The sequence below is a fragment of the Phacochoerus africanus genome, chromosome 13 (assembly GCF_016906955.1).
Source record: "Phacochoerus africanus isolate WHEZ1 chromosome 13, ROS_Pafr_v1, whole genome shotgun sequence".
NCBI lineage: Eukaryota > Metazoa > Chordata > Mammalia > Artiodactyla > Suidae > Phacochoerus > Phacochoerus africanus.
In genome coordinates this window covers 23,744,724-23,768,990 of record NC_062556.1, presented here as the reverse complement: position 1 = coordinate 23,768,990, position 24,267 = coordinate 23,744,724, and the positions used below count along the sequence as shown (strand labels likewise).

Genomic DNA, 24,267 nt, shown 5'->3' with positions numbered 1-24,267 from the left:
TAAAAATAAAGAATAGAAATAACATCCCAGTGTAACTGCGAATATTGAATGTAAACTGCAACGCGGGGCCTGGCACACGTATACTTTCTCTCTGGATCCATTTTAGGCAACGCGGATCTACTACTATACACAAACATCAACTCTTCTGTGGCGGTGGGTCAAGCTCTGGGCTCAGAGGCCAAAGGAAACAAATACAGCGAGGTGTGTGGTCAAACCTAGTTTCTGGCTGGTCCTGAAGGTGGTTTCCCTGAAGCTCGGGGAGGTCAGGGTATCATCTTAACAAGCTCCTTTCTTCCCTTTGCAGGAGGACACCGAGGTCATCTACAGGAGGCTCCAGTCCCCCGTCAAATTCAGGTGACACCCGTGGGAAGAGCAGTCCCTTTCTCCATCAAGCAGAAGCCACAGAGACGCTGACAGATGGAGGAACAGCCAGCCCACCACAGGCTTGTTTCTGGCACCACCATCCCCTCCCTTGGAAGAGTAGGGAAGAAGCCTGCCATTCCTCAGGAAGGAAAGAAAAAGCTGGATTCTCAGGGGAAAATAAAGATCTGCTCTAAAGAGAAGGGCTTTGGAGTTCCTGTTGTGGCGCAGCAGAAACAAATCCGACTAGGAACCATGAGGTTGCGGGTTCCATCCCTGGCCTTGCTCAGTGGGTTAAGGATCCGGCGTTGCCGTGAGCTGTGGTGTAGGCTGAAGATGCGGCTTAGATCTGGTGTTGCTGTGGCTGTGCCTGCAGCGTAGGCAGGCAGTTGTAGCTCCAATTAGACTCCTAGCCTGGGAACCTCCATATGCCACGGGTTCGGCCCTAAAAAAAAGACAAAAGACAAAAAAATAAAATTAAGGGCTTTGTAGGAAGCCAGCTTCTGCTCAGGTCAGGCCATCCCCCCCCCCCCCCCCCGAGTGGCCCTGCAGGTGATTGTAAAAAGTGTAACACCTCACAGTCACTCAGACTTTTCCTTGACAAACTCTTCTGAACACACTTTAATACTCATCACACTCTTAAAAGAGAGGGAATAATTTACAAATGAGGGAACTGAGGTGCAGAGAGATTAGGTAACCCAGGCAGTAAATGTGGAGCTAGGGTGCAGATTCAGGCTCCCTGGTCTCGTTCTCTCTCTCTCTTTTTTTTTTTTTTTTTTTAATCTTTTTAGGGCCGCACCCATGGCATATGGGAATTCCCAGGTTAGGGGGTGAATCAGAGCTACAGCCACCAGCCTAAGTCACAGCCACAGAAACTCCAGATCTGAACCGAATCTGACCTACGCCACAGCTCATGGCAATGCAGGATCCTTAACCTCCTGAGTGAGGCCAGGGATTGAACCCTAATCCTCACGGATACGAGTCGGATTCGTCGCTGCTGCACCACCATGGGAACTCCTCCCTGGCCTTGTTCTTGGCCGGTCACTGCAAGGGACTGGGGGTTGTCGTATGACAACTAGAAATAATTCACTTGGACACTGTCTCTCTGTTCACAGGTGGGGACCATGGGGAAGGTGTCAGGGATTCTCTGTGATGAACACTATTTTAAAGTGCGGTCAATGTCAACAGCAAAAAAGTGAAGGCTCCCACCTCACCCAGCTCATACACATTCGTAAGCTAATGCATGGACGCCCCCACCTGAACCATTCACCAAAACAGCAAGCAAAAATCATGAGGAATCTTGGCTTGCCTATACTGAAAAGTAGCAACATCTTGCTATCTATGTTGTCTTTTTTTTTGGTCTTATTTCGGGCCACACTGGCAGCTAGGGAACTTCCATATGCTACCAGGGAATCAAAGCTGTAGCTGCCGACCTATACCACAGCCACAGCAACGTGGGATCCTAGCTGCATCTGTGATCTATACCACAGCTCACGGCAACGCCAGATCCTTTAACCCACTGAGTGAGGCCAGGGATGGAACCCGAGTCCTCATGGACATTAGTCGGGTTTGTTACCGCTGAGCCATGTTGGGAACTCCCTCTAATGTTGTCTTTTGACCTGAGCCTAGATGTCAACCACAGAGGAAGCAGAAGAAGCCAAGCCACAGGAGAGAGGGGTAACCACCACTTCTGAGTCCTCACTGTGGGCCAGAAACAGACTATGTGCTGTAATGCATTATCTCATCAGAAAATTCCTTATACAAGCAAATAAACCCTTCACTTGCCAGAAGAAAGAAGTGTAGAGGCAAAAGATCGAATTCCAGTCGTGGAATAACCACTAACCAGCTTTGCCAACTTGTCTAAGTCATTTCATTTCTTTGAGTGTTTTCTCAGTTGCAAAACAAGGGACCTGGAAAGAAACTCCTTGAACGGTCGGACTTGGATTTGACTGCTGGCCCCCCCACATGTTAGCGCTGGTCTCTGGGCAAGCCATTCAGAATTCATCTGTCCACTAGGTAGTGGCAAGATCCCAGACCGAGAGAAGGTGATAGTCTTTTGTGCACGTCTAAGTACAAAACACATGGCAGCCAACACTTAGTAGCACTTACTGTGTGCCAGATCCTGCAGTGAATGCTTTTCATAGATCAAGTCATTCAATGCACATGATAACCCATAAAGAGCCATTTTATAGACAGTGAAACGAAGGCACACAGATATTACATAAGTTGTCCAGGGTCACACAGCTAAGAAGTAGTGAAACAGATTTGAAATTCTCATGTTTACTTCGAATAAACAATTAGCCAGAAATTAGGGAGTTCCCATTGTGGCTCAGTGGAAATGAATCTGACTAGTATCCATGAGGATGCAGGTTCGATCCCTGGCCTTGCTCGGTTGGTGAAGGATCTGGCATTGCTGTGAGCTGTGGTGCAGGTCACAGATGTGGCTCGGATCCCACGTTGCTGTGGCTGTGGTGTAGGCCAGCAGCTACAGCTCTGATTTGACCCCTAGCCTGGGAACCTCCATATGCTGAGGGTGCATACCTAAAGACACCAAAAACAAAAAAAACACCCAAAACAAAAAGCCCACAAACAACCAAAAACCCAGCCAGAAAATAGTATGGAAATTTGTGTCCTCAAAAGTGGTTACCTCTCATTGCTGTTGGTGGTGCAAGGTGACAGCCTGGTTCTACCATGAAGATATAAGTAATGTGGACAGGGATGCCTGACAATTACAGAATAGGCACCTCAGATGAGATCCCATCTGAAAGGTCCATTTACTAAGGCACTCCACTAACTTCTAGAGCGTTTCCTTAAGGATGTTTATATCTCATGAGAGAAGAAAGATCAAGGAGAAACTGCTTTCATGTCACTTTGACAGGTTTTAAACCTTTCTCTATCCTGACAAAATAACCTATATGATGATTTTCAAGACACATTCAAGAGAAAATTCAGTTTTCCCTTCTGTTTTGCCCTGTGGCCCATGAACTGTTACTTCTCAAATATCTTCATTTACTTCTGTTTTCTTCTCCTTATACAAATGCACCAGCTCTTGTAATTCTGCCCTCCCAGTATCCTTTCTCTTCCTATCAATCGCTTTTTGACCATCCCATCAAACGAGGCACCCAGAGTTCACTGGCTGAGGTCCGCGTGAGATGGACCCGTTTCCCCACCAGTGGGCAGGATTTCCTTCCCCAGATGCCCACTGAGGTCAGGGATTCCCTCTTAGCTCCTGTCTGTCATAGATGGAACCGTGGGGTCCAGGGACAGGCTGTTGCTGGCCTGGGTGGTGAGTAAAGGACAGGGTTTTTGATGCTGACTCCAGCCCTGCTTTGATGGCGCTGCACCTGCTCCTTCCCAAGGATACTACGAAAGGAATCAGATGTATGTGGTTAAGAGACTCTCATGCGGCGTTATAATGTAGGTCAGAGGCGTGCCGGACCATGAAATCTCATTTTCCCGGAGACCATGTACGGATGCTCTTGAAACTGGGAGGAACTGTCATAACCATGATGCTTTTATTCCTCTTACCCAGCTGGTCTCTGTTCCAAGAAAGTGGTGACCTCTCTCTTTAGTCTTTGATGCTGTCAGTGGATCCCCCACGCCTGTTTTGTTTCAAAGTTTCTAACATGTATTCTTGGAGGAAGGATTGATATGCTCTAATTATAAAGAAAAGCAACGATGAGCCGGAATAAAGTTTCCATGTAACCACGGAGCCTGTGTGGTCCTCACAGCACAGAGGTAATTTGGAGGATGTGCTTGATTTATTTTCTGATTGGCTGACTCCAGCCCAAGCCCACTGCCTCCTTGGCAGGCTGCTAAGCCCAGGTATAAATTGACATAAGCAGACATCAATCAGTTTTATTATGGGGCTGGCGGGCTCCATGTCCCATATTAGTCAGGCCAGAGAAGCAAGTGGAGAGGGGTTCCTGTCTGGGGGACTCAAAAGATACTGGCATAGGTTTTGTTGAGGCTGGAGAGTCAGAGAAGCTAGATGCAACACCAGATTTCCTTCCATAGGATAAACTGATGGCCTGCCTTTAGCGCACATTTAAATCCTGTTCATCCTCGTCGTGTCCCTGGGCAGAGTGTGGCGTCAGCACACAGACACCTTACAGTCAACATCCGCAAAGAGAGACATAGAATGTGGGTGGGGAGGGAGGAAGATCACAGAGGAGGAAGTGAGGGGAGTAAAAAGGAAAGAAAATAGACGTGAGGGCTTAGGGGGAAAGAGGAGGAAAGGACAGGAAGAAAGATGAAGAGGGAGGAAGGCATGAAAGGAGGAGGCAGGGAGGTTCCCGTGTGGCTCAGTGGTTAACGAACCCGACTAGGATCCATGAGGACGTGGGCTCGATCCCTGGTCTCGCTCCGTGGGTTAAGGATCTGGCATTGCTGTGAACTGTGGAATAGGTTTTAGATGTGGCTTGGATCCTGAGTTGCTGTGGCTGTGGTGTAGGCTGGCAGCTGCAGCTCCAATTTGACCCCTAGCCTGGGAACTTCCATATGCTGCAGGTGTGGCCCTAAAAATTAAAAAAAAAAAAAAAAAAAAAAAAGGCAGAGAACAGGAAAGAAGGAAGAAGATAAACAGGAGCAAAGAATCTGACCAGGAAGAGGCGGGATCTGGATGGATGATGCGAAAAGGAAGGAGAGAAAGGGAGAAAGGAGAGAAATGCAGCAAGGACAGCTAAGGGCCCTCAAGGAAGCCCCCAAGAAGGGGTATGAACTCAAGGGCGCCTCCTGGTGGTCATGACGCCTATGTTCTTGGCCCTTCTGTTTCACTACTATGTGCCTGCCATGTTTAGAACTTCATTAGTTCATGTTTCATTCTCAAGACAGTCCAGACATATACCATGTCCTGATCGACACTACAAGCTCTTTGAGAGCAAGGTCCTTAGATTTCTATTGTGCCCTGGTCACTCCCTGTTCTGCCTGGTCCCAGGACAGCGCTGGCTCTCTGAAAACCCGGAACTTAGCTGGCCAGACACTGGATCCCTGGTAACCTTGTCAATTTCTCCTGCGGCAAACAAGCAACTTCCTTTCTACTTTTCAGGCAGCCAAATGGAAGTCTTATCCCTATGCTTCCAATGACATGTGTTTTCCAGAGGTGCTGTGATATCTAGCAAACACATTCATGATGGTCTAAGCAACAGAAAACTCATTCATTAACATACTGTGACAGGTGGCTGTGTACCAGCATATACATAATATTACAGATTATTCAGGAGTTCCTGTTGTGGCGCAATGGAAACGAACCTGACTAGTATCCATGATGATGTGGGTTCCATCCCTGGCCTCGCTCAGTGGGTGAAGGATCTGGCATTGCCATGGGCTGCAGTTGCAGACGTGGCTCGGATCTGCTGTGGCTGTGGCTGAGGCCGGCAGCTACAGCTCTGATTTGACCCCCTAGCCTGGGAACCTCCATAAGCCACGGGTGTGGCCCTAAACAAACAAACAAACAGAAAAGATTATTCAGGTGGGCCGTCTTACAAACACTGCTAGGGGACATTTCCTTTGCCCTTCCTGCCTAGCTGTCATCTAGAAAAGGATGCTCTCCAATTAAGGCTGATTTGAATCGCCTGAGAGGTAGGCTTTTAGCACAAAAGTACAAATGGTCTGCCTGTCTGGTGGGAAATGTCCACACGTCCTGAACTCCTAAGCCCGTTCTTAAACATGGTGTCCTAGCAAAGACGGTGGTTCTGTCTGAATCCTCCGGCATCTGGGGCCACATCACATCAAGTCTGGTTTCAGAATCAAATCGTCCACTGGCTGGGTCTTGCTTGGGAAGAGGCTGCAGGTGTGTAGAGGGGGGAGCCAGTCACACTTGGAGAACTGCGTCTCAATCTTGTAGAGAATAAATACACCGGGGGGGGGGGCGCGGGGGGAGCCGAAGACTCCCTCCTCTTGACTCTGCGCTGGGAAATACTCACCTGCTGATGCTCAGCTCAAAAGTGAGTTCTTGGCTGCTTAGCAGCCACGAGTGAGCTTGAAGGGCTCTGGGCTACCTGAGAGAGTCCAGGTATTGATCAGAAACCAATTGTAAGACAGTGTTGTCTGTCTGGAAGAGCTTAACTTGCCTGTGCCCAGGGCAGGAATTCTGACTCAGCAAAAGTTCGGGAAGCCAACCCCCATGTGCCCCCCCCCGCCCTGTCTTCCTCTGAGTGCATCTTTCTGACTTGGTCATGCGTTTCTGACACAAGCCAGCTGAGTGAATGAACGTGAATGGTTTAGAAGAGGCTGAGAGGGAAAACATAGGCAAGCATCATCACCAGAGCAGGACTACTACTTAACTGGAGAATGGCCTTTTGGGGGCTACCCAGTTTTAGGGAGCCACGTGCAATTTACCTGTCAGCCTAATTTGTTTATTTATTTTTTTTGCTTTTTTATCTTTTTGCCTTTTCTAGGGCCACACCCGTGGCATATGGAGGTTTGCAGGCTAGGGGTCTATCGGAGCTATAGCTGCTGACCTACACCACAGCCACAGCAACACAGGATCCGAGCCGCATCTTCCACCTACACCACACCTCATGGCAACGCCAGATCCTTAACCCACTGAGCGAGGCCAGGGATTGAACCTGCATCCTCAGGATGCTAGTCAGATTCGTTTCTGCTGAGCCGCAAAGGGAGCTCCTCTGATCATTCCTCTTCCCATGTGTGGCCTTTGGGGAAATTTCAAGACCAAAGCTCTGTTACATGCTGCACGAAGCCTGTTTTCCTTGTTGCCCATCAGCGGTGGGGAAGGCTAATCTCAATGTTTTCTTACAACAGGTGTAACGGTGACACTGTCCGATCTCAAGGAAACTGCGTTGGGCTAAGGAGAATTTTTCAAAAGCATCTCACCCGAGTCAGCAAACCTGTGTTCAGAGACCAGGCAGAATCCCCTTAGCGCAACATTCACCAACACTCTGTGGGGGCCCCTGTGACCCTCGGTTCCTCCCGATGAACCAGGGCAGGGGCCCCGAGCTGCCTCGCAGGACAGCCCCAGCGGCAGGGGGCTGGCGGCAGCTCAGGATTATGAGCCTTCTGGCAGCTGATGCGGGGACAAGGCCCTGGTGGATACTTAGAGGGCAAACCGTGCATTATTTTGTTTTCTGCTTAAAGCCCCGAGGATGTGGAATTCCAGGATATAGCAATCATGTGCTCTCTGGATTAAAAAGTCTAAATATCCTCTCAGCCTCGCAGGGATAGAAAGAATATGGGGTCCAATCCTTGGCACCCAGGAGTTTTAGTCAGAGTATTTTTTCAATGTATTTTTCACCTCAGGCCTGAGGCAAGAATTTGACAGCCCCACTGAGCATTTCATCCAGGAGGTAGAGGGCTGTCGGGGGGAGACCCCGTGTCTCTCCTCTGTGAGGGAAATGCTTTTTCTTCATTCGCTTCCAGAAGCAAGGTTAGGGAGTTCCTGTCGTGGCACAGCAGAAACAATCCGACTAGGAACCATGAGGTTGTGGGTTCGATCCCTGGCCTCGCTCAGTGGGTTAAGGATCTGGCATTGCTTTGGCTATAGCGTAGGCCAGCAGCTGTGGCTCTGATTAGACCCCTAGCCTGGGAACCTCCATATGCCCTGGGTGCAGCCCTAAAAAGCAAAACAAACAAACAAACAAAAACCCCCCAAAACAAAAAAACCAACCAAACCAAAGCAAAGCAAGGTTATCAGTCCGAGATGAAACTGAATTCCCCTTAACCAAGCCCCTTCTAGAAAGGCCCATCATGTGACGGCCAGGGACCAGGTGCAGCAATTCTCTCCTTGGGGAGGAAGACCACACAGGAGCAGCTCACCGGAGCAGGTGGATGATGGACCTTGTCCTGAGGCTAAGAAGAGAATAGCAGAATCACATCCCTGCCTCCCAGCTGATTCTGCCCGGACACACACACACACACACACACACACGCGACACCCACGGGCATACACCTTCCACAGCTGCACCGCTCATCGACCTGCACTGATGAGGCAGAGGAGACAAGAGCCTCAGTTCTTAGATGCATAACGAGCGGATTCCTTGGCCATTTCAGCTCATCCTGCAACAGCCACTGCTGCTCCACAAAGGCCTCCCGCTTGGGATTTCCAGACAGGGAAGGAAAGAAATGTCACCCATACACGGGAAGGATAAAAGCCACAATAGGAACAACCTCTTGAGGGCTTAGTCCATGCCAAGTACATGGGCGCACGCAATATTTCACTTCAGCCTCCAGGCAAAGGTAGTGGTGATTTTAGAAAGAATGATCCCGGAGAAGGAAACAAACCAAAAACCAAACAAAGAAGCCCCGCAAAACCGTTTCTTTTGTTCCCCCTACATCGTCCTGCTCCTCCTCCTCATTTCATCGGAATGAACAGGAGCCTCGTCTGTCACCCCTCCCCCAGATCCACGTGGGCAGGGACCACCACGGGGAGGGCAGCGATTCTCCTGGCCGGCTCTGGTCTACCCTGTCGCCAGCCACAGGCGAGTAAGACGGCCCGGATCCGAATGACTGGAAAATACTCGTTCCAGGTGATTTCTCTCCAAGAAGTAAGCATAAGAGCCACGACGAGAAAGGTCAAGCCGTTGTGGGATCATGAACTGATAGATTAATCCGAATCTCAATCAGACGGCACAGCACTGTCATCAATGCTGACCACGGAAGACTCAGAACGGCTTGTGTGTGTACTCGGCTCTGGCGGGCCTGGTCCCGCACACCCCGAGTGCTCTGCTCAGCTCCAGGGACAGGGGCTCAGTCCCAGACGCTCAGCGAGCTGCTCAGTGACGGGCCTAGCCACCCTGTCCCCTTCCAGGCCTTCCCGAGGCAGTTGTGGTTAATGCCATCACTGCTTTTTTTGCTTTTTAGGGCTGCACCCTCGGCATATGGAAGTTCCCAGGCTAGGGTTGAATTGGAGCTGCAGCTGCCGGCCTTCACCACAGCCCACAGCCACAGCCACGCCGGATCTGAGCAGCATCTGCGACCTATTCCACAGTTCCCGGCAATGCTGGATCCTTAACCCACTGAGAGAGGGCAGGGGTCGAACCCTCATCCTCATGGATGCTAGTTGGGTTCATTACCACTGAGCCATGACGGGAACTCCCTGCCATCACTGTTTCGACAGGCCCCTCTGACTGTTCTCTGGGTTTTGATAGATAAATGGCAGTGCGCTAGGAGTTTTTCTGCAGAGGAGAAAAACTAGCCTCAGAGAAATGAGGAGGGAACGCCCTGGCTCTGGGTGTGACCCTTGAGAGGCACAGCCGAGAGGCACTTCTGTAGGTTTTTTTTTTTTTTTTTCCCATTTAGAGAATGGAAAACCACCCTTATATCTAGAGAGCCATATCAGATCTTCATGTTATTTGAGTTGATTTTTCCTCTATTGTGTGGAGTCCTTGCCGTGGAATTCTGTGAGACTGTGGTCTAAGGATAATGCCCCGTTAGCCCCTGTGACCTCATTTCTCCCTTGTCTGGGGGAACTTTCAGGCCAACCTGCACCTTTAAATCCCTCGCATGCTTTCCAGAGTAATTTGGCATCTGCTGAAAGTCATTGTCATTTTCGGTAACTGCCTTTCTTTCTACAAAGACAAAAAGCAAGCCAAGAGAAGACAACCACCTGCCCCACACTGAGTTCTTGCGAAGAAGTACAGACAAACCTCCCCGTACTATTATTTTAATATCCCTACTGCAACTCACGCACGGTCCACCTGCAGCCAGCAATCAACAGCCTGAATCTTCCCCATGCACGTTGGCTGGAGAAAAAGGACTTACCTTGGAGTCCAGCTGCTGCATGTACGACCAGAGATATTCTATGTTGGCTCCGAAAGGGTGGACGTGAAGAAACGTGGATATGATGCCTGAATTAAAAAGACCAAACACTGGACATTACTGAGAGGCAAATAAAAGTCTCAGGCAAGTAAAAGTCTCAGGCAAATAATATCATCCGACCCCGATGACAGTTTTGTCAAGCTGAGCCATGGTCTTGCCGTTTCTGATGGCACTCGGCAAGCTCCCAGTAACTGCCCATTTTGCAGACAGTAATGATAACGCGGCAACCAGAGCACTGTCTCTTAGAATGATAGTAGTTAGAAAAGCTAGACTCTGAGAAAATATATAGACGAATAAAGGTATAAACAAAGACTCCTGGAAGCATTTCCACTACCAATGTGATGCTTGATTTACCAATGTCAACTTACAGTCACCGGAAGAAGGAAAGGATCCCTTCTCTTTTTCTCGGTGGACTCCGCAGTATGGAAATGGCTCTTACAGCCGTGTCAGTGATCACACTGCCTCAGATTTCCCTGATAATTACAGCTGCTGGTCGTGGAAAGTATTTAATCCATGGTTCCCCTAACTGCCACTGAAGGAACCAGGAATCCTCTGCTATTTCTCCCTGGCTGTTGCTATTGTTTAAAGGGAGCCGGCCCGCTCCCTCCTTCTCACGGCTGTAATTTACAAGATCATTTTAAAAGACCCTGGAATGGATGGTTTGGCTGGAGTCTGATTATAAATCAGAAGGCTTTTCCATCGTGAAATTCAACTGTCAACATTGTCCTGACAAATGAAAATGCTGGATGCTGTGTCAGGGCTGAAGTAGGAGCATTACCCTCCTACCCTCTCTACTTTTATATCTAAAATCAAGATAGTGAAAATGAGGACTCCGTAGGTGGGATGCACCTGTTAAGAAACTATGTTCAGATGGACATTTTTCGGTTCCCTTTGAAACGGCCTTTGGGATGAATCAAACTGGAGGATAAACCCTCTCACTCCGTTTACGGTGACGCTTTGATGCTTGGAAGCCAAAGGTCAAAGGGAAGACCTGTGCTTCCAAACACAGGACAAGCCGGGGCTGAGCACACCGACTGCACTAGGTCATCCTGTGAATTGCAGGGTGGCCTTGGATTGACCCGGATAGGGTCTCACGGCCCCCTATCGCCTGTGTGGCACTTCCGATGCTCTGGATGAGTGTCTGTTTTTAAAGAAAAGTTCCCAGTTTATCCTTAGGCTGAAAACAGAGAAGCAAAGCGTTTAGACAAGTACCCCCAAGACCTGTCCTCAGAACAGGCTTTTATGCGGTTTTTCTTGGTGGACCATGAAATGAGGAAGACAGAAACGATTCGTTACATTTCTCCATAAAGCTCAAACCTCAGTTTTCAGAGACTGACCTTTTCCCTGAATTATAAAGAACTACTGTGTCATCCTGAGATTATGTTCTTTTCCGTTGTTGTTAAAATGTCCTTCTATGAAATAATGGTGACACTAGACAGTAACAATGGCAGGTTTAATTACTTTAAGTGGCAAATAGCCTTTTTAATACACTTATTTAAGTGCATTTATTTCGTCCCCCCCCCACTACCATTATTTTAGTTTATGTTTGTTTGCTTGTTTGTTTATTTTTCGCTGCCTGAGGCATATAGAGCCCAGGGATCAGATTCTAAGCCCAAGCTACCGCAATGCCGGATCCTCAACCCGCTGTGCCAGGCAGGGGATTGAACCTGTGTCCCAGCGCTCCCAAGACGCCGGTGATCCCTTTGAGCCACAGTGGGAACTCCTCTTAGTTTATGTTTTAGCTGTGTGGGACCTGGCAACTACTTCCCTGGGTCTGAAATCCTTGACTCTGGTGAGGTGGCACTCAAAGTGAATTCTGTTACCTGTAAGAGTTATGAATAGAAGCTCATGAAGGACTGATTTTAAAAATACATTAGGAGTTCCTGTTGTGGCTCAGTGGTTAACGAATCCGACTGGGAACCATGAGGTTGTGGGTTCAATCCCTGGCCTTGCTCAATGGGTTAAGGATCTGGTGTTGCCGTGAGCTGTGGTGTAGGTCAAAGACGTGGCTTGGATCCTGCATTGCTGTGGCTGTGGCGTAGGCCGGTGGCTACAGCTCCTATTAGACCCCTAGCCTGGGAACCTCCATATGCCTCGGGTGTGGCCCTAGAAAAGGCAAAAAGACCAAAAAAAAAAAAATCAGAAGTATTTAAAAACACTTGCATCTGCATTTCTTAAGCGGGAGAGAGGGGGCAGAATTTTGAAGGGGAATTGCTTCTGCTGCAGGAGGATGCGTGGGACTTTGCCTGCTGTCAACAAGTGGTCTTATGGCTACTGCTTTCCACCGAGAGCCTCTAGCAAATGGTGAGCAGACCCCTGCCCCCAGGAGGAGGAGGAGGAGGAGGAGGAGGGCAGGGAAGGGAGAAGAAGTTACTGCCCTTGGGCTGGCTCTGTGAGGGGGTGCGGGTGTTCCTAGGGAGAAGCTTTTTCTTCTTCTCCTCCTAAATCGGAGGCTCTCAGGGACGAGGCGCCTTGAGAGAGCGACTCGTAGAGACTGGGGGTTGGGGGGACCCTCAAGAGGGAGAAGCCCGTTCCATTTCCCTGGCTGGACAGCCGCTTAGGCAGCAGACTGACTGACCTGGCTCTGCACGAGCTGAGCACATGTGAGGTGGCGGGGCTGAGATGGGAGTGGTGTGGCGCTGCAGCCTTTGGGTGACAGGAATGTGTGAGTTTCCCGTGGGGCCAGGGGGCACTGCGGAAGGTAGATGGGCTTGAGCAGTCTTAGAGGTATCCCCAGAGCTCCCGCAAGTACAGAAAAACAACATTTTCCCTTTAAGAGCCGCACGGGACAAAGAACCATCAACATCTCCAGGGTGACCCACAGCCTTGGGAGTGAGCCTACACCACAGCCACGCAACTCGGGATCCGAGCCGCATCTGTGACCTAAGCCACAGCTCACAGCAACGCCGCATCCTTAACCCACTGAGTGAGGCCAGGGATGGAACCTGTGTCCTCATGGATACTAGTCGGATTCATTACTGATGAGCCACATCGGGAACTCCTCAGTATACTTGTTTAAAATTTCTACAGTTCTCTTACTGATAAATGAGGATAAATAAGAACCTTAAAAATTTCTACCAGTACTAACCAAAGATGTAATAATACTCTTACAAAAATCAGGTAGCTTTGAGGAATTATTTATCAGTGATTCCTGCCCTTACAGCTCATCCTGTTATGGATTCAGGACAGAGGAACTTGGACAATCTGGGCATGGAAACCTTTTTTTTTTTCTTTTGCTATTTTAGGGCCGCCCCTGCAGCATATGGAGGTTCCTAGGCTAAGGGCGGAATTGGAGCTGTAGCCACTGGCCTACATCACAGCTCACAGCAACACCGGACCCTTAACCCACTGAGTGAGGCCAGGGATGGAACCTACATCCTCATGGATCCTAGGTGGGTTCATTAACCGCTGAGCCACAAAGGGAACTCCTAAGCATGGAAACTTTTTACTGAAACTCTTCTGCTCATTAAACTAAGGGGAAAATGCTCATGTGATTTCTCTGTATCTTTCTAAAATCAGATTAGAAATACTGATCCAGACATGAACATTTTTCCCAAGGAGAGTATTTAGAACCATCTCAGTGGTAGCTGATATTAACAAGCCATTAGCTTTTTAAATTAAAGTTTAGCAATTGCTGCTAGATACATGTGGGGCCAAAGGTGATAGTTAAATAAAGGTTTCCCAAGCCTTTTCTATGGATGGCAACCAAATCATTCAGAATTGCTAGAGATACAGCAGAAATGGGAAGCATCAGTTATCACCCTTCCAAGTACTGCCCCCCTCCTCTCCGCTCCCCCTTGCCTCTGCCCATCTCAGTAGCATCACAGAAAGAGCAGTCATGTCATCTGAGAAACTGGAGTTTCAAGGCCCTGGTTCTGGGTCAGATTCATTCTGGGGAAGCTTCCTAAATAGGATGGTTCAGAAGAGGATGGGGGTGGGGACAATGGGGGAGGGACTGCATCTCCTAGGCCAAGAGTTGCCAACTAAACTCAGCTACAACTAAAGCCTCTTGTAGCTCCCTTAAAGGCACTGGGATGCTTCCTGAGAATGGAAGTAAGAGGATAGGGGTAACGCAAAATCTAATGGAAAATGCTACCAGCCCAGAAATGGAAACTATTGCTGGTCCTCTGGAAGAGACCTAAAGGCTTGGTCAGAGGAACATTAGGAACAGAGGGTGGAGAATTTAGCCAGTGCTCCAAAGAATGGACTCAGCCACTGGTACTGGCTCATTCCATGCAGGGAGCAAGGTCTCCATGTTTAAGGCTGGATTTCCCAACAGTGGAAAATATGACTGTAAATGGCCAATTTATGAAAATAAAGGAGCAGACTCTCAGTACTCATGGAGTTTTTTTGGCACACCTCAGGGCCTTACATCCTACTTTAGAAAGATACAAAGCCCGCTCTGTACAACCAGTGGCAAACCCCTCCTTGGGAAGGCCCTTTTGGACAAGCACATAAAGGCGTTTCGAGCTTTTCCCACTGAAATCATCTAGTTTCTTCTCATTTTTAGCTCTCACCAAGACCAAGGGAGTAGCATTTAAATTATCCAAATAGCACTAGATTTTTACTGATGCATTCCCTTAGCAGCAGTTATATGCCAAGGCACTAGGGACACAGCTTTGCACAGACAAGATTCCTGCTCTTGGAGAACTTATACTCTAGGTAAGCAACATAGATGATAAACACAAAGATTAAAAATAAAGAAGATACTTTCATAGAGTGGTAAGCATAGTACAGAAAACAAAACAGGTAACAGGATAGAATGGGGAGTAACCTCAAGCTTGGTGGAGGGCTGCTTTACACAGGAGGTCAAGAGTAGGTAAACCTGCCTGAGTGTCAGCTGAGAAGGAGTCAGCTAGAGAGAGTCTGGGGGAAGAGTACTCAGGCACAGACAATGGCACATGCAAAGGACCTGAGATGGAGATGAGGAGGCAGGAACAAAGTGGGCTGGAGAGTGGAAAGTACAGCATGTATTTAGAGGTAGATGGGGCACCAGATCATGTAGGGCTTTGTACTGAAATTGAGTCAGTAATTTAAAAACCCAAGAACCAGAAGTCCAGGACTAGATGGCTTCACAGGTGAATTCTACCAAACATTTAGAGAAGACTTAACATCTGTCCTTCTGAAACTATTCCAAAAATTGCAGAGGAAGGAACACTTCTGATCTCTATGAGACCACTATCACCCTGATACCAAAACCAGACAAGGATACCACAAAAAAAAGAATAAAGAAAGAAAATGACAGCCCAGTGTCACTGATGAACATAGATGCAAAGACCCTCAGCAAAATGGTAGCAAACTGACTGCAAGAATATGTTAAAAAAGATCATATACCATGATCAAGTAGGATTTACCCTGGCGATGCAAGGATTTCTCAATACCCACAAATCAATCGATGTGATATATACCACATTAACACATTGAATAAATGTAATATGAGATGTGATCATCTCAACAGATTCAGATAAAGCTTTTTTTTTTTTTTTTTTTTTAAGGGCCACACCCACAGCACATTGAAGTTCCCAGGCTAGGGTTGAACTGAAGATGTGGCCACCAGTCTATACCACAGCTCACAGCAACGCTGGATCCTAAACCCATTGAGAGGGACCAGGGATCGAACCTGTGTCCTCATGAATACTAGTTGGGTTTGTTACCACTGAACTACAATGGGAACTCCTCATTAAAGGCTTTTGATAAATTTCAACACTCAATTTATGATAAAAGCTCTCCAGAATGTGGGCACAGAGGAAACATACCGAAACATAATACAGGCCTATATAACAGACCCACAGTTAACATCATTCCTAAAGTTTTTTTTTTTTTTTGTCTTTTTGCCTTTTTCTAGGGCTGCTCCCATGGCATATGGAGGTTCCCAGGCTAGGGGTCCAGTCGGAGCTGTAGCTGCTGGCCTACACCACAGCCACAGCAATGCGGGATCCGAGCCTTGTCTTCGACCTACACCACAGCTCACGGCAACGCCGGATCGTTAACCCACTGAGAAAGGCCAGGGATCGAACCCACAACCTCATGGTTCCTAGTCGGATTCGTTAACCACTGAGCCACGACGGGAACTCCAACATCATTCCTAAAGTTGAAAAGCTGAAAGAATTTCCTCCAAGATCAGGAATAAGACAAAGGTACCCACTCTTGCCACTTTTGTCAACATAGTTTTGGAAGTCCTAGCCACACCAATCAGAGAAGAAAAAGAGGTGAATTCAAATTGTAAAAAGAAGTAAAGTGACAGTAAAACTGCCACTGTTTGCAGCCAATATAATACTACACATAGAAAATCCTAAAGATGCTATCGGAAAACTACTAGAGCTCATCAATGAATTCAGTATAGTTGCAGGAGACAAAATTAATACACAGCAATCTCGAACTTCTATACACTATTAATGAAAGATCAGAAAGAGAAATTAAGGACATAATCCTATTTACCATCACATCAAAAAAGAATAAAAAACTAGAAGTAAACCTACCTAAAGAGGCAAAAGATTTGTACTCTGAAGACTCAAAGATGCCAAAGAAAGAAACTGAAGATGATACAAACAGATGGAAACATATACTGTGTTCCTGGATTGGAGGAATCATTATTGTCAAAATGACTGTACAACCCAAGGCAATTTATAGATTCACTGCAAACCCTATCAAATTACCAGTGTCATTTTTCATAAACTAGAGCAAAAATTTTAAAAATTTGTATGGAAATAAAAAAGACCCCAAATAGCCAAAGCAATCTTGAGAAAGAAGAATGTAGCTGGAGGAAAAAGGTTCCCTGACTTCAGACTATACAACAAGGCTAAAGTCATCAAAACAGTATGGTACTGGAGTTTCTACTGTGGTACAACAGGATTGGTGGCGTGTCTGGAGTGCTGGATGCAGGTTTAATCTCTGGCCCAGTACAGTGAGTTAAGGACCTGGTGTTGCCGCAGTTCTGGCATAAGGTGAAACTGTGGCTCAGATCTGATCCCTGACCCAGAACTCCATAAGCTGTGACATGGCCAAAATAAAACCACAACTAACCAGCCAAACAAACAGTATGGTGCTGGTGAAGAACAGAAATGTAGCTTAATGGAACAGAATAGAAAGCTGAAAAATAAACCCTTGCACCCATGGTCAATTAATCTACAACAAAGGAGGCAAGAATATACAATGGAGAAAACTGTATACTAACAACAAAAGATCAGAAAGAGAAATTAGGGAAGCAATCCCATTTACCATCACATCAAAAAGAATAAAATACTTAGGAACAAACCTACCTAAAGAGACAAAAGACCTGTACTCTGAAAACCATAAGACACTGATGAAAGAAATCAAAGGTGACACAAACAGATGCAAAGACATACCAGGCTCTTGGATTGAAAGAGCCAATATTATCAAAATGACTATACTACCCAAGGCAATCTACAGATTCAATGCAATGCCTATCAAATTACCAAGAACATTTTTCACAGAAGTAGAACAAAATATTTTAAAGTTTGTTTGGAAGCACAAAAGACCCAGAAGAGCCAAAGACATCCTGAGAAAGAAAAATGGAGCTGGAGGAATCAGGCTCCCTGACTTCAGACTATACTACAAAGCCACAGTCATCAAAACCTTATGGTCCTGGCACAAAAACAGACATATAGATCAGTGGAACAGGATAGAAACCCAGAATTAAACCCACGCACCTACAGCCAACTAATCTATGACAAAGGAGGCAAGAATGGAGAAAAGACAGCCCTTTCAATAAGTGGTGCTGGGAAAACTGGACAGCCACATGGAAAGAATGAAATTAGATCACTTCTTAATATCATACACAAAAATAAACGTAAAATGGATTAAAGACCTAGATATAATACCAGAAAATATAAAACTCTTAGAGGAAAACATAGGCCAAACACTCTCCAACATAAACGACAGCAACATCTTCTCAGATCCACCTCTCAGAGTAATGACAGTAAAAACAAAAATAAACAAATGGGACTTAATTAAACCTAAAAGCTTCTGCACAGCAAAGGAAACCCTAAACAAAATGAAAAGACAACCCACAGAATGGGGAAAATATTTGCAAATGAAGCGACTGACATGGGATTAATCTCCAAAATTTATAAACACCTTCTGCAGCTTGATACCAAAAAAAAGACAGACAACCCCATCAAAAAATGGGCAGAAGATCTAAACAGACAATTTTCCAGAGAAGACATACAGGAGGCCAAAAAAAAAAAAAAATGAAAAGATGTTCGACATCACTAATTATCAGAGAAATGCAAATCAAAACCATTATGAGGTACCACCTTACACTGGCCAGAATGGCCATCATCAAAAAGTCTACAAACAATAAATGCTGGAGAGGGTGTGGAGAAAAAGGAACACTAGTACACTGTTGGTGGGAATGTAAATGGGTACAACCACTCTGGAAAAACAGTATGGAGATTCTTCAGAAAACTAAAAATGGAACTACCATTTGATTCAGCAATCCCACTCCTGGGCATCTATCCAGAGAAAACTATGACCCAAAAAGGCTTATGTACTCTAATGTTCATTGCAGCACTATATACAATAGCAAGACATGGAAACAACCTAAATGCCCATCAACAGAGGAGTGGATCAAGAAGATGTGGTCCATATACACAATGGAATATTACTCAGCCATTAAAAGGAAAGAAATACCAGCATTTTTAGCAACATGGATGGACCTAGAAATTATATGCTAAGTGAAGTCAGTCAGACAATGAGACATCAACAGCGAATGCTATCACTTACATGTGGAATCTAAAAAAAAAAGGACACAGGAGTTCCCGTTGTGGTGCAGCGGAAACGAATCCAACCAGGAAGCATGAGGTTGCAGGTTTGATCCCTGGTCTCATTCAGTGGGTTAAGGATCCAGCATTGCCATGAACTGTGGTGTGGGTTGCAAATGTGGCTTGGATCTGGTGTTGCTGTGGCTGTGCTGTAGGCTGGCAGCTGTAGCTCCGATTGGACCCCTAGCCTGGGAACCTCCATGTGCCATGGGTGCAGCCCTCAAAAGACAAAAAGACAAATAAATAAATAAATAAACTAAAAAATAAAAAAGGACACAATGAACTTCTTTGCAGAAGAGATACTGACTCACAGACTTTGAAACACTTATGGTTTCCAAATGAGACAGGTTGGGGGGTGAGGGGATGCACTGAGGGTTTGGGATGGAAATTCTATAAAATTTTGTTGTGATGACTGTTGTACAACTATAAATGTAATAAAATTCATTGAGTAATTAAAAAAACAAAAAACAAAAGCAAAACAAACAAACAGAAAGAACCACCAGGAAGAATAATTCAGAACTCAAGTAAAATTATTTGTTTCTAGGTACTGTTGGTTTGCAAAAATGGTGTCACTTCCTCAGTTACATAAGAATTAAAAAAATAATATACAATAAAGGAGTAGTGGGCAAGGGTAGACAGTTACACCTCATGAAAACAAAATAAAATATGAATTCTGTTTTGGCATTCACGAGTATTTCTACACATGACAGTTTAAAGGTTTTTTGTTTTGTATGTTTGTTTTTAACAAAATGGTACTTGAGAATTCCCTGGGGTGGGGAGAAGAATAACAATGGAGAAAAGACTGTCTCTTCAATAAGTGGTGCTAGAACACTGGACAGCTACATGTAAAAGAATGAAATTAAAACATTAACACCACACACAAAAAATAAACTCAAAATGGATTAAAGACCTAAATAGAAGACCAGATACTATAAAACGCCTAGAAGAAGACACAGGCAGAACGTTCTTTAACATAATGTGCAGTGACATCTTTTTGGATCTGTCTCCTAGAGTATTAGAAATAAAAATAAACAAATGGGAATTAATTAAACTTAAAAGCTTTTGCACAGCAAAGGAAACCATAAACAAGACGAAAAGACAACCCACAGAGTGGGAGAAAATATTTGCAAATGAAGCAACCAACAAGGGATTAATCTCCAAACACAGACAAACAACTCATGTAGCTCACTATCAAAAACAAAGAAAAAACAAACAAACAAACAAAACCCCCAAAAAAAAACAACCCAATCAAAACATGGGCAAAAGATCTAAATAGACATTTCTCCAAAGAAGATATACACATGGCCACAAAACACATGAGAAGATGCTCAACTTCACTAATTATTAGAGAAACTACTAATGAAAACTACTCTAAGGTACCACCTTACATCAGCAAGAATAGCCATCATCAAATAGTCTTTACAATCAGGAGTTCCTGTTGTGGCTTAGCGGTAACGAGCCCACCTAGTGTCCATAACAACACGGGTTCAATCCCTGGCCTTGCTCAGTGGGTTAAGGATCCGGCATTGCTTTGAGCTGTGGTGTGGGTCAAAGATGCATCTTGGCTCCCATGTTGCTGTGGCTGGGGTGTAGGCCTGCAGATACAGCTTTGTTTCAACCCCTAGCCTGAGAACTTCCATATGCCGTGGGCAAGTCCCTGAAGAAAAAAAAAAAAGTCTACAAACAATAAATGCTGGAGAGGGTGTGGAGAAAAGGGAACCCTCTTACATTGTTGGTGGAAATGTAAATTGGTACAACCACTATGGAAAACAGAGGTTCCTTAAAAAACCAAAAAGAACTACCATATGATCTAGCAGTTCCACTCCTCAGCACCGATCTGGAGAAAATCATAATGTAAAAAGATACATGCACCCCCATGTTCATTGCAGCACTATTCACAACAGCCAAGACATGGAAGCAACCTAAATGTCCATCTACAGAGGGATGGATAAAGAAGATGTGGTACATGTATAAAATGGAATAGTACTCAACCATAAGAACGAATGACATAATGTCATTGGCAGCAACATGGATGGACCTGGAGGGATTATCACACTAAGTGAAGGTAGTGAAAGACAAACATCATATGATATATGTGCAATCTAAAAGAAGGCTACAAATGAATTTACTTGCAGAACAGAAACAGACTCATAGACTTTGAAAATAACTTATGGTTACCATAGGGGATAGGCGAGAGGGAATGGGATGGACTGGGGGTTTGCGACTGGCATATGGAATGATTGGCCCATGGGGACCTTCTGTATAGCACAGGGAACTCTACCCAGTATTCTGTGATAATCCATGTGGAAAAAGAATCTGAAAGAGAATGGATGGGTGTACATGCATAACTGAATCACTTGATTGTATAGCAGAAATTATCACAACATTGTAAATCAACTATATGTCAATAAAACTTTTAAAAATGGGAAAAAAAGAAAACCATGTAAAAAGAAGTGTTTACCGAAGAACTGAGGTGGTCAGGAACGATCTGGACCAGATGATAGTGGAGACTGAAGGTAGATCTGATGGACTGCATGTGAGAGTAAAGGCTTGGGAGGAATGGAGGACGAGTCCTTAGTGTTTGGCTTAAGCACCTGGGTGGTACCATTTTCTCAGATGGGAACAGTAGGGAGAGCATATTAAGGGTGAGAAAGGAGTGGGTTTAAGTGTTCTGTCTTGGCGTTATTACATCGAGATGTCCGTTAGCATCGAAGTGGTACTGGTGAGTGGTGGTTGGGCATTTGTGAGTCAGTGGCAATGAAAAAGGATTTACAGCCAGAATACTTGGCTAAGATGACCCAGGCAGAGAACAGGCCCCAAGACTGAACCCTGATGAAGCCCACATTGAGTGGATAAAGCTGGAGAAAACTCATCAACAGAATCTAAGAGGGAGTGATTGGGAAGAAAGAGTGGTTTCATGATTCTCAAGAGGAAACTTCCCAAAGGATGTGAGCAGTCAGTGGGGTGGAGAGGAGCTGACAGACGGAGGGCTGTGGTCACACTGGGGAGAACGGCTTCCATGTGGGGACACTGGCAGGGCTCCAGTGGGATGCAGAAAGAGGGGAGGAAGGGAAATGGAGACTGGGAGGAAGACCTGGTTTGGAGATGCTCTGCTTTGGAGGTGGAGCCAGGGGGACCGGCTGTTGGTCGAAAAGTGTCATGGGCTCCAGACAAGTTTCCTTCTCTTTTGTTTTAAAGGTGTAAGATTTCAACATTTCTATGTTGAGGGCATGATCCTCTACTGACTTATAAATCAATAAAGCAATGCAGCTTTCATACACTCCTCATGGATAACAGAGTACTGCGTTGAAAAAGACCATCTTAACTACACAGTGTGAGCAATGAGATCCGCAGTGGACATGTGATTTGCCCAGTGTCTCAAATGCTTCCATCTACAAATTTCCAGAGTGCGCCTCCCTTGCTTAGAGCTGTTTAGAGATCCTGAGGTACCGTGGTCTGCCACACGGCCAATCCACCCACTCCCACCCTTTTCTCTTAGGCATGCCTATTTTAAAAATTGTATTGGTTACCTGATGAGAACAAAATATCACTTTGTACATTCAGGTTGGTCAGTGCATGATGCTCTTGGCCTTGAATGAGAAACAGAATCCTATCAGAACATACGCCCCTACTCAAGCTGCTTGGATCTTCATTCCAAACTCCCCGTGTCAGCCTGTAAAGTTCTGGCTGAGACTAGCTCTCCCTACATCCCCGCTAGTTAGTCGTCTCCTGGAGAACTGCAGAAAACCCGGGAGCCTCTTAGCTCACTGGGGTGGGGGTGTACCCAGGAAGCTCAGCTCTGCAGAGGAATCGCTATCCGTTTAGACAGCCATATCTTGCCGGGAACCAACAGAGGCCTGACTGTAAGTCTGGAGAGCCAGCAGGGAGGGGCTCTATGAAATCTGGGTCTCCCACTAAGCCACTAGGGGACAGCTGTCTGTGGGCAGCTGCAAAGTGACGGAGCATTTATGACGTGTGGAATAGAGGTGAGACTGGCCGTGGGTGGGAGAAGACTGAGCAAACATTTGTGGTTTGGTCTGAGGTTTCTCAGTGCCTTGGGATCCAAACAGCGTTAATTTTACAAAAAGTGTCTTGTATTCCTTTGGTGAGTATAATACCTGATTGTGCACAGTTTTTTAAGCTTTTTTTAAAAAATCTAATTAAAATTTTTTTATTACAGTATAGTTGATTTCCAATATTGTGCCAATTTCTGCTGTTCAGCACAGTGACTCAGTCATATATGTATATATATTCCCTTTCTTATATTATCTTCCCTCATTTCTATCCCAAGAGACTGGATCTAGTTCCCTGTGCTGTATAGGACCTCACTGCTTATCCATTGGATGGAATACTTTGCATCTACTCACTCCAAACGAACTCAGCTCCTGAGACTGTATGTGGACCTGGCAGTAAATTGTTCCTTGCATGTGAAATGCTCATGACAACTCCCCATCCTTCCAGAGGAAATGATTCATTCCTTAGGACTCCCTCCACTGTCCTTGCTTCCCACAAGACATCTGTTGCATGTGCAGCCCCTTCTCTGTGTTTTGGATTTCAGTGTGAACAATTTCATTGTCACGAACTACTTTCTTTCTCACTAGTCTGTCAATTTCTTGATGGACAAGATCATCTCACCAGCACCATCAGCTAACACAGGTCTTGCATGTGGCCCACAGGTAGTTCCCCAAACAAGGTCCCAGAGGTGCCTGCTTCAGGATCACCTTGGATGTTAGTTTTACAAAAAACAAAACAAAACAAAAAACCCCCAAAAACCAGAATCTCTCTGTGGGGACAAAGATTCTGCCTTTTACAAAGGCTGCCCAGATGATTCTTTTCGCCATGAAGGCTGGTAATTTTTAGAGCAGGCTCTTGACAAATGTTTGTGGATTTATTGACATGGACATTTGTGTTCTGGAAACAAGATTTAGGTCACTGGCTCATTCTTTATGGTCAGTAGCTTGCAGAGAAGGACACACTCCCCAGATTACTTTTCTCAGGTGCAGCCTAAATAGAGCCGCAATGCTATTAACGGAACACACCAAAAAGTCACCACTCAACCTTCTTTAAATGTTTTTCTCGTCATTCATCTGCTTCCTAATGCCCCTGCATTAAGGGGAAAAGTCCAATTGACATATAGACTGGCTGCGTGCGGGTGTGTGAAATGGTGACGGTGACGGAAATGCTGGGGGAGGGCTTGATGTCAACAGTCACCTGGGTTCCCAGGACACGCATGTCCTGGTCAGCAGAGGAGTCACGATGGTACATGAAGAAGTTTGTCTGATCGCCGACAATGTGAGGATGGTATTCAGGGGTCTGGGGAAGTTTTGAACAGCAACTTTATAAGCAGTTG

The 24,267-nt window shown here is 45.8% G+C and overlaps 1 protein-coding gene across 5 annotated transcripts in view; it reads right to left on the bottom strand.

The window, feature by feature from the left end:
- The window catches only part of ENOX1 (ecto-NOX disulfide-thiol exchanger 1), a 659,885-nt gene that overhangs the window by 13,806 nt on the left and 621,812 nt on the right, over positions 1 to 24,267 (bottom strand). For all 5 annotated transcript variants that reach the window (XM_047756005.1, XM_047756008.1, XM_047756006.1 and 2 more), the window contains one exon: positions 10,078 to 10,163. In XM_047756005.1, coding sequence (XP_047611961.1) covers positions 10,078 to 10,163 — 86 coding nt within the window. The remainder of the gene's footprint in view (positions 1 to 10,077; positions 10,164 to 24,267) is intronic.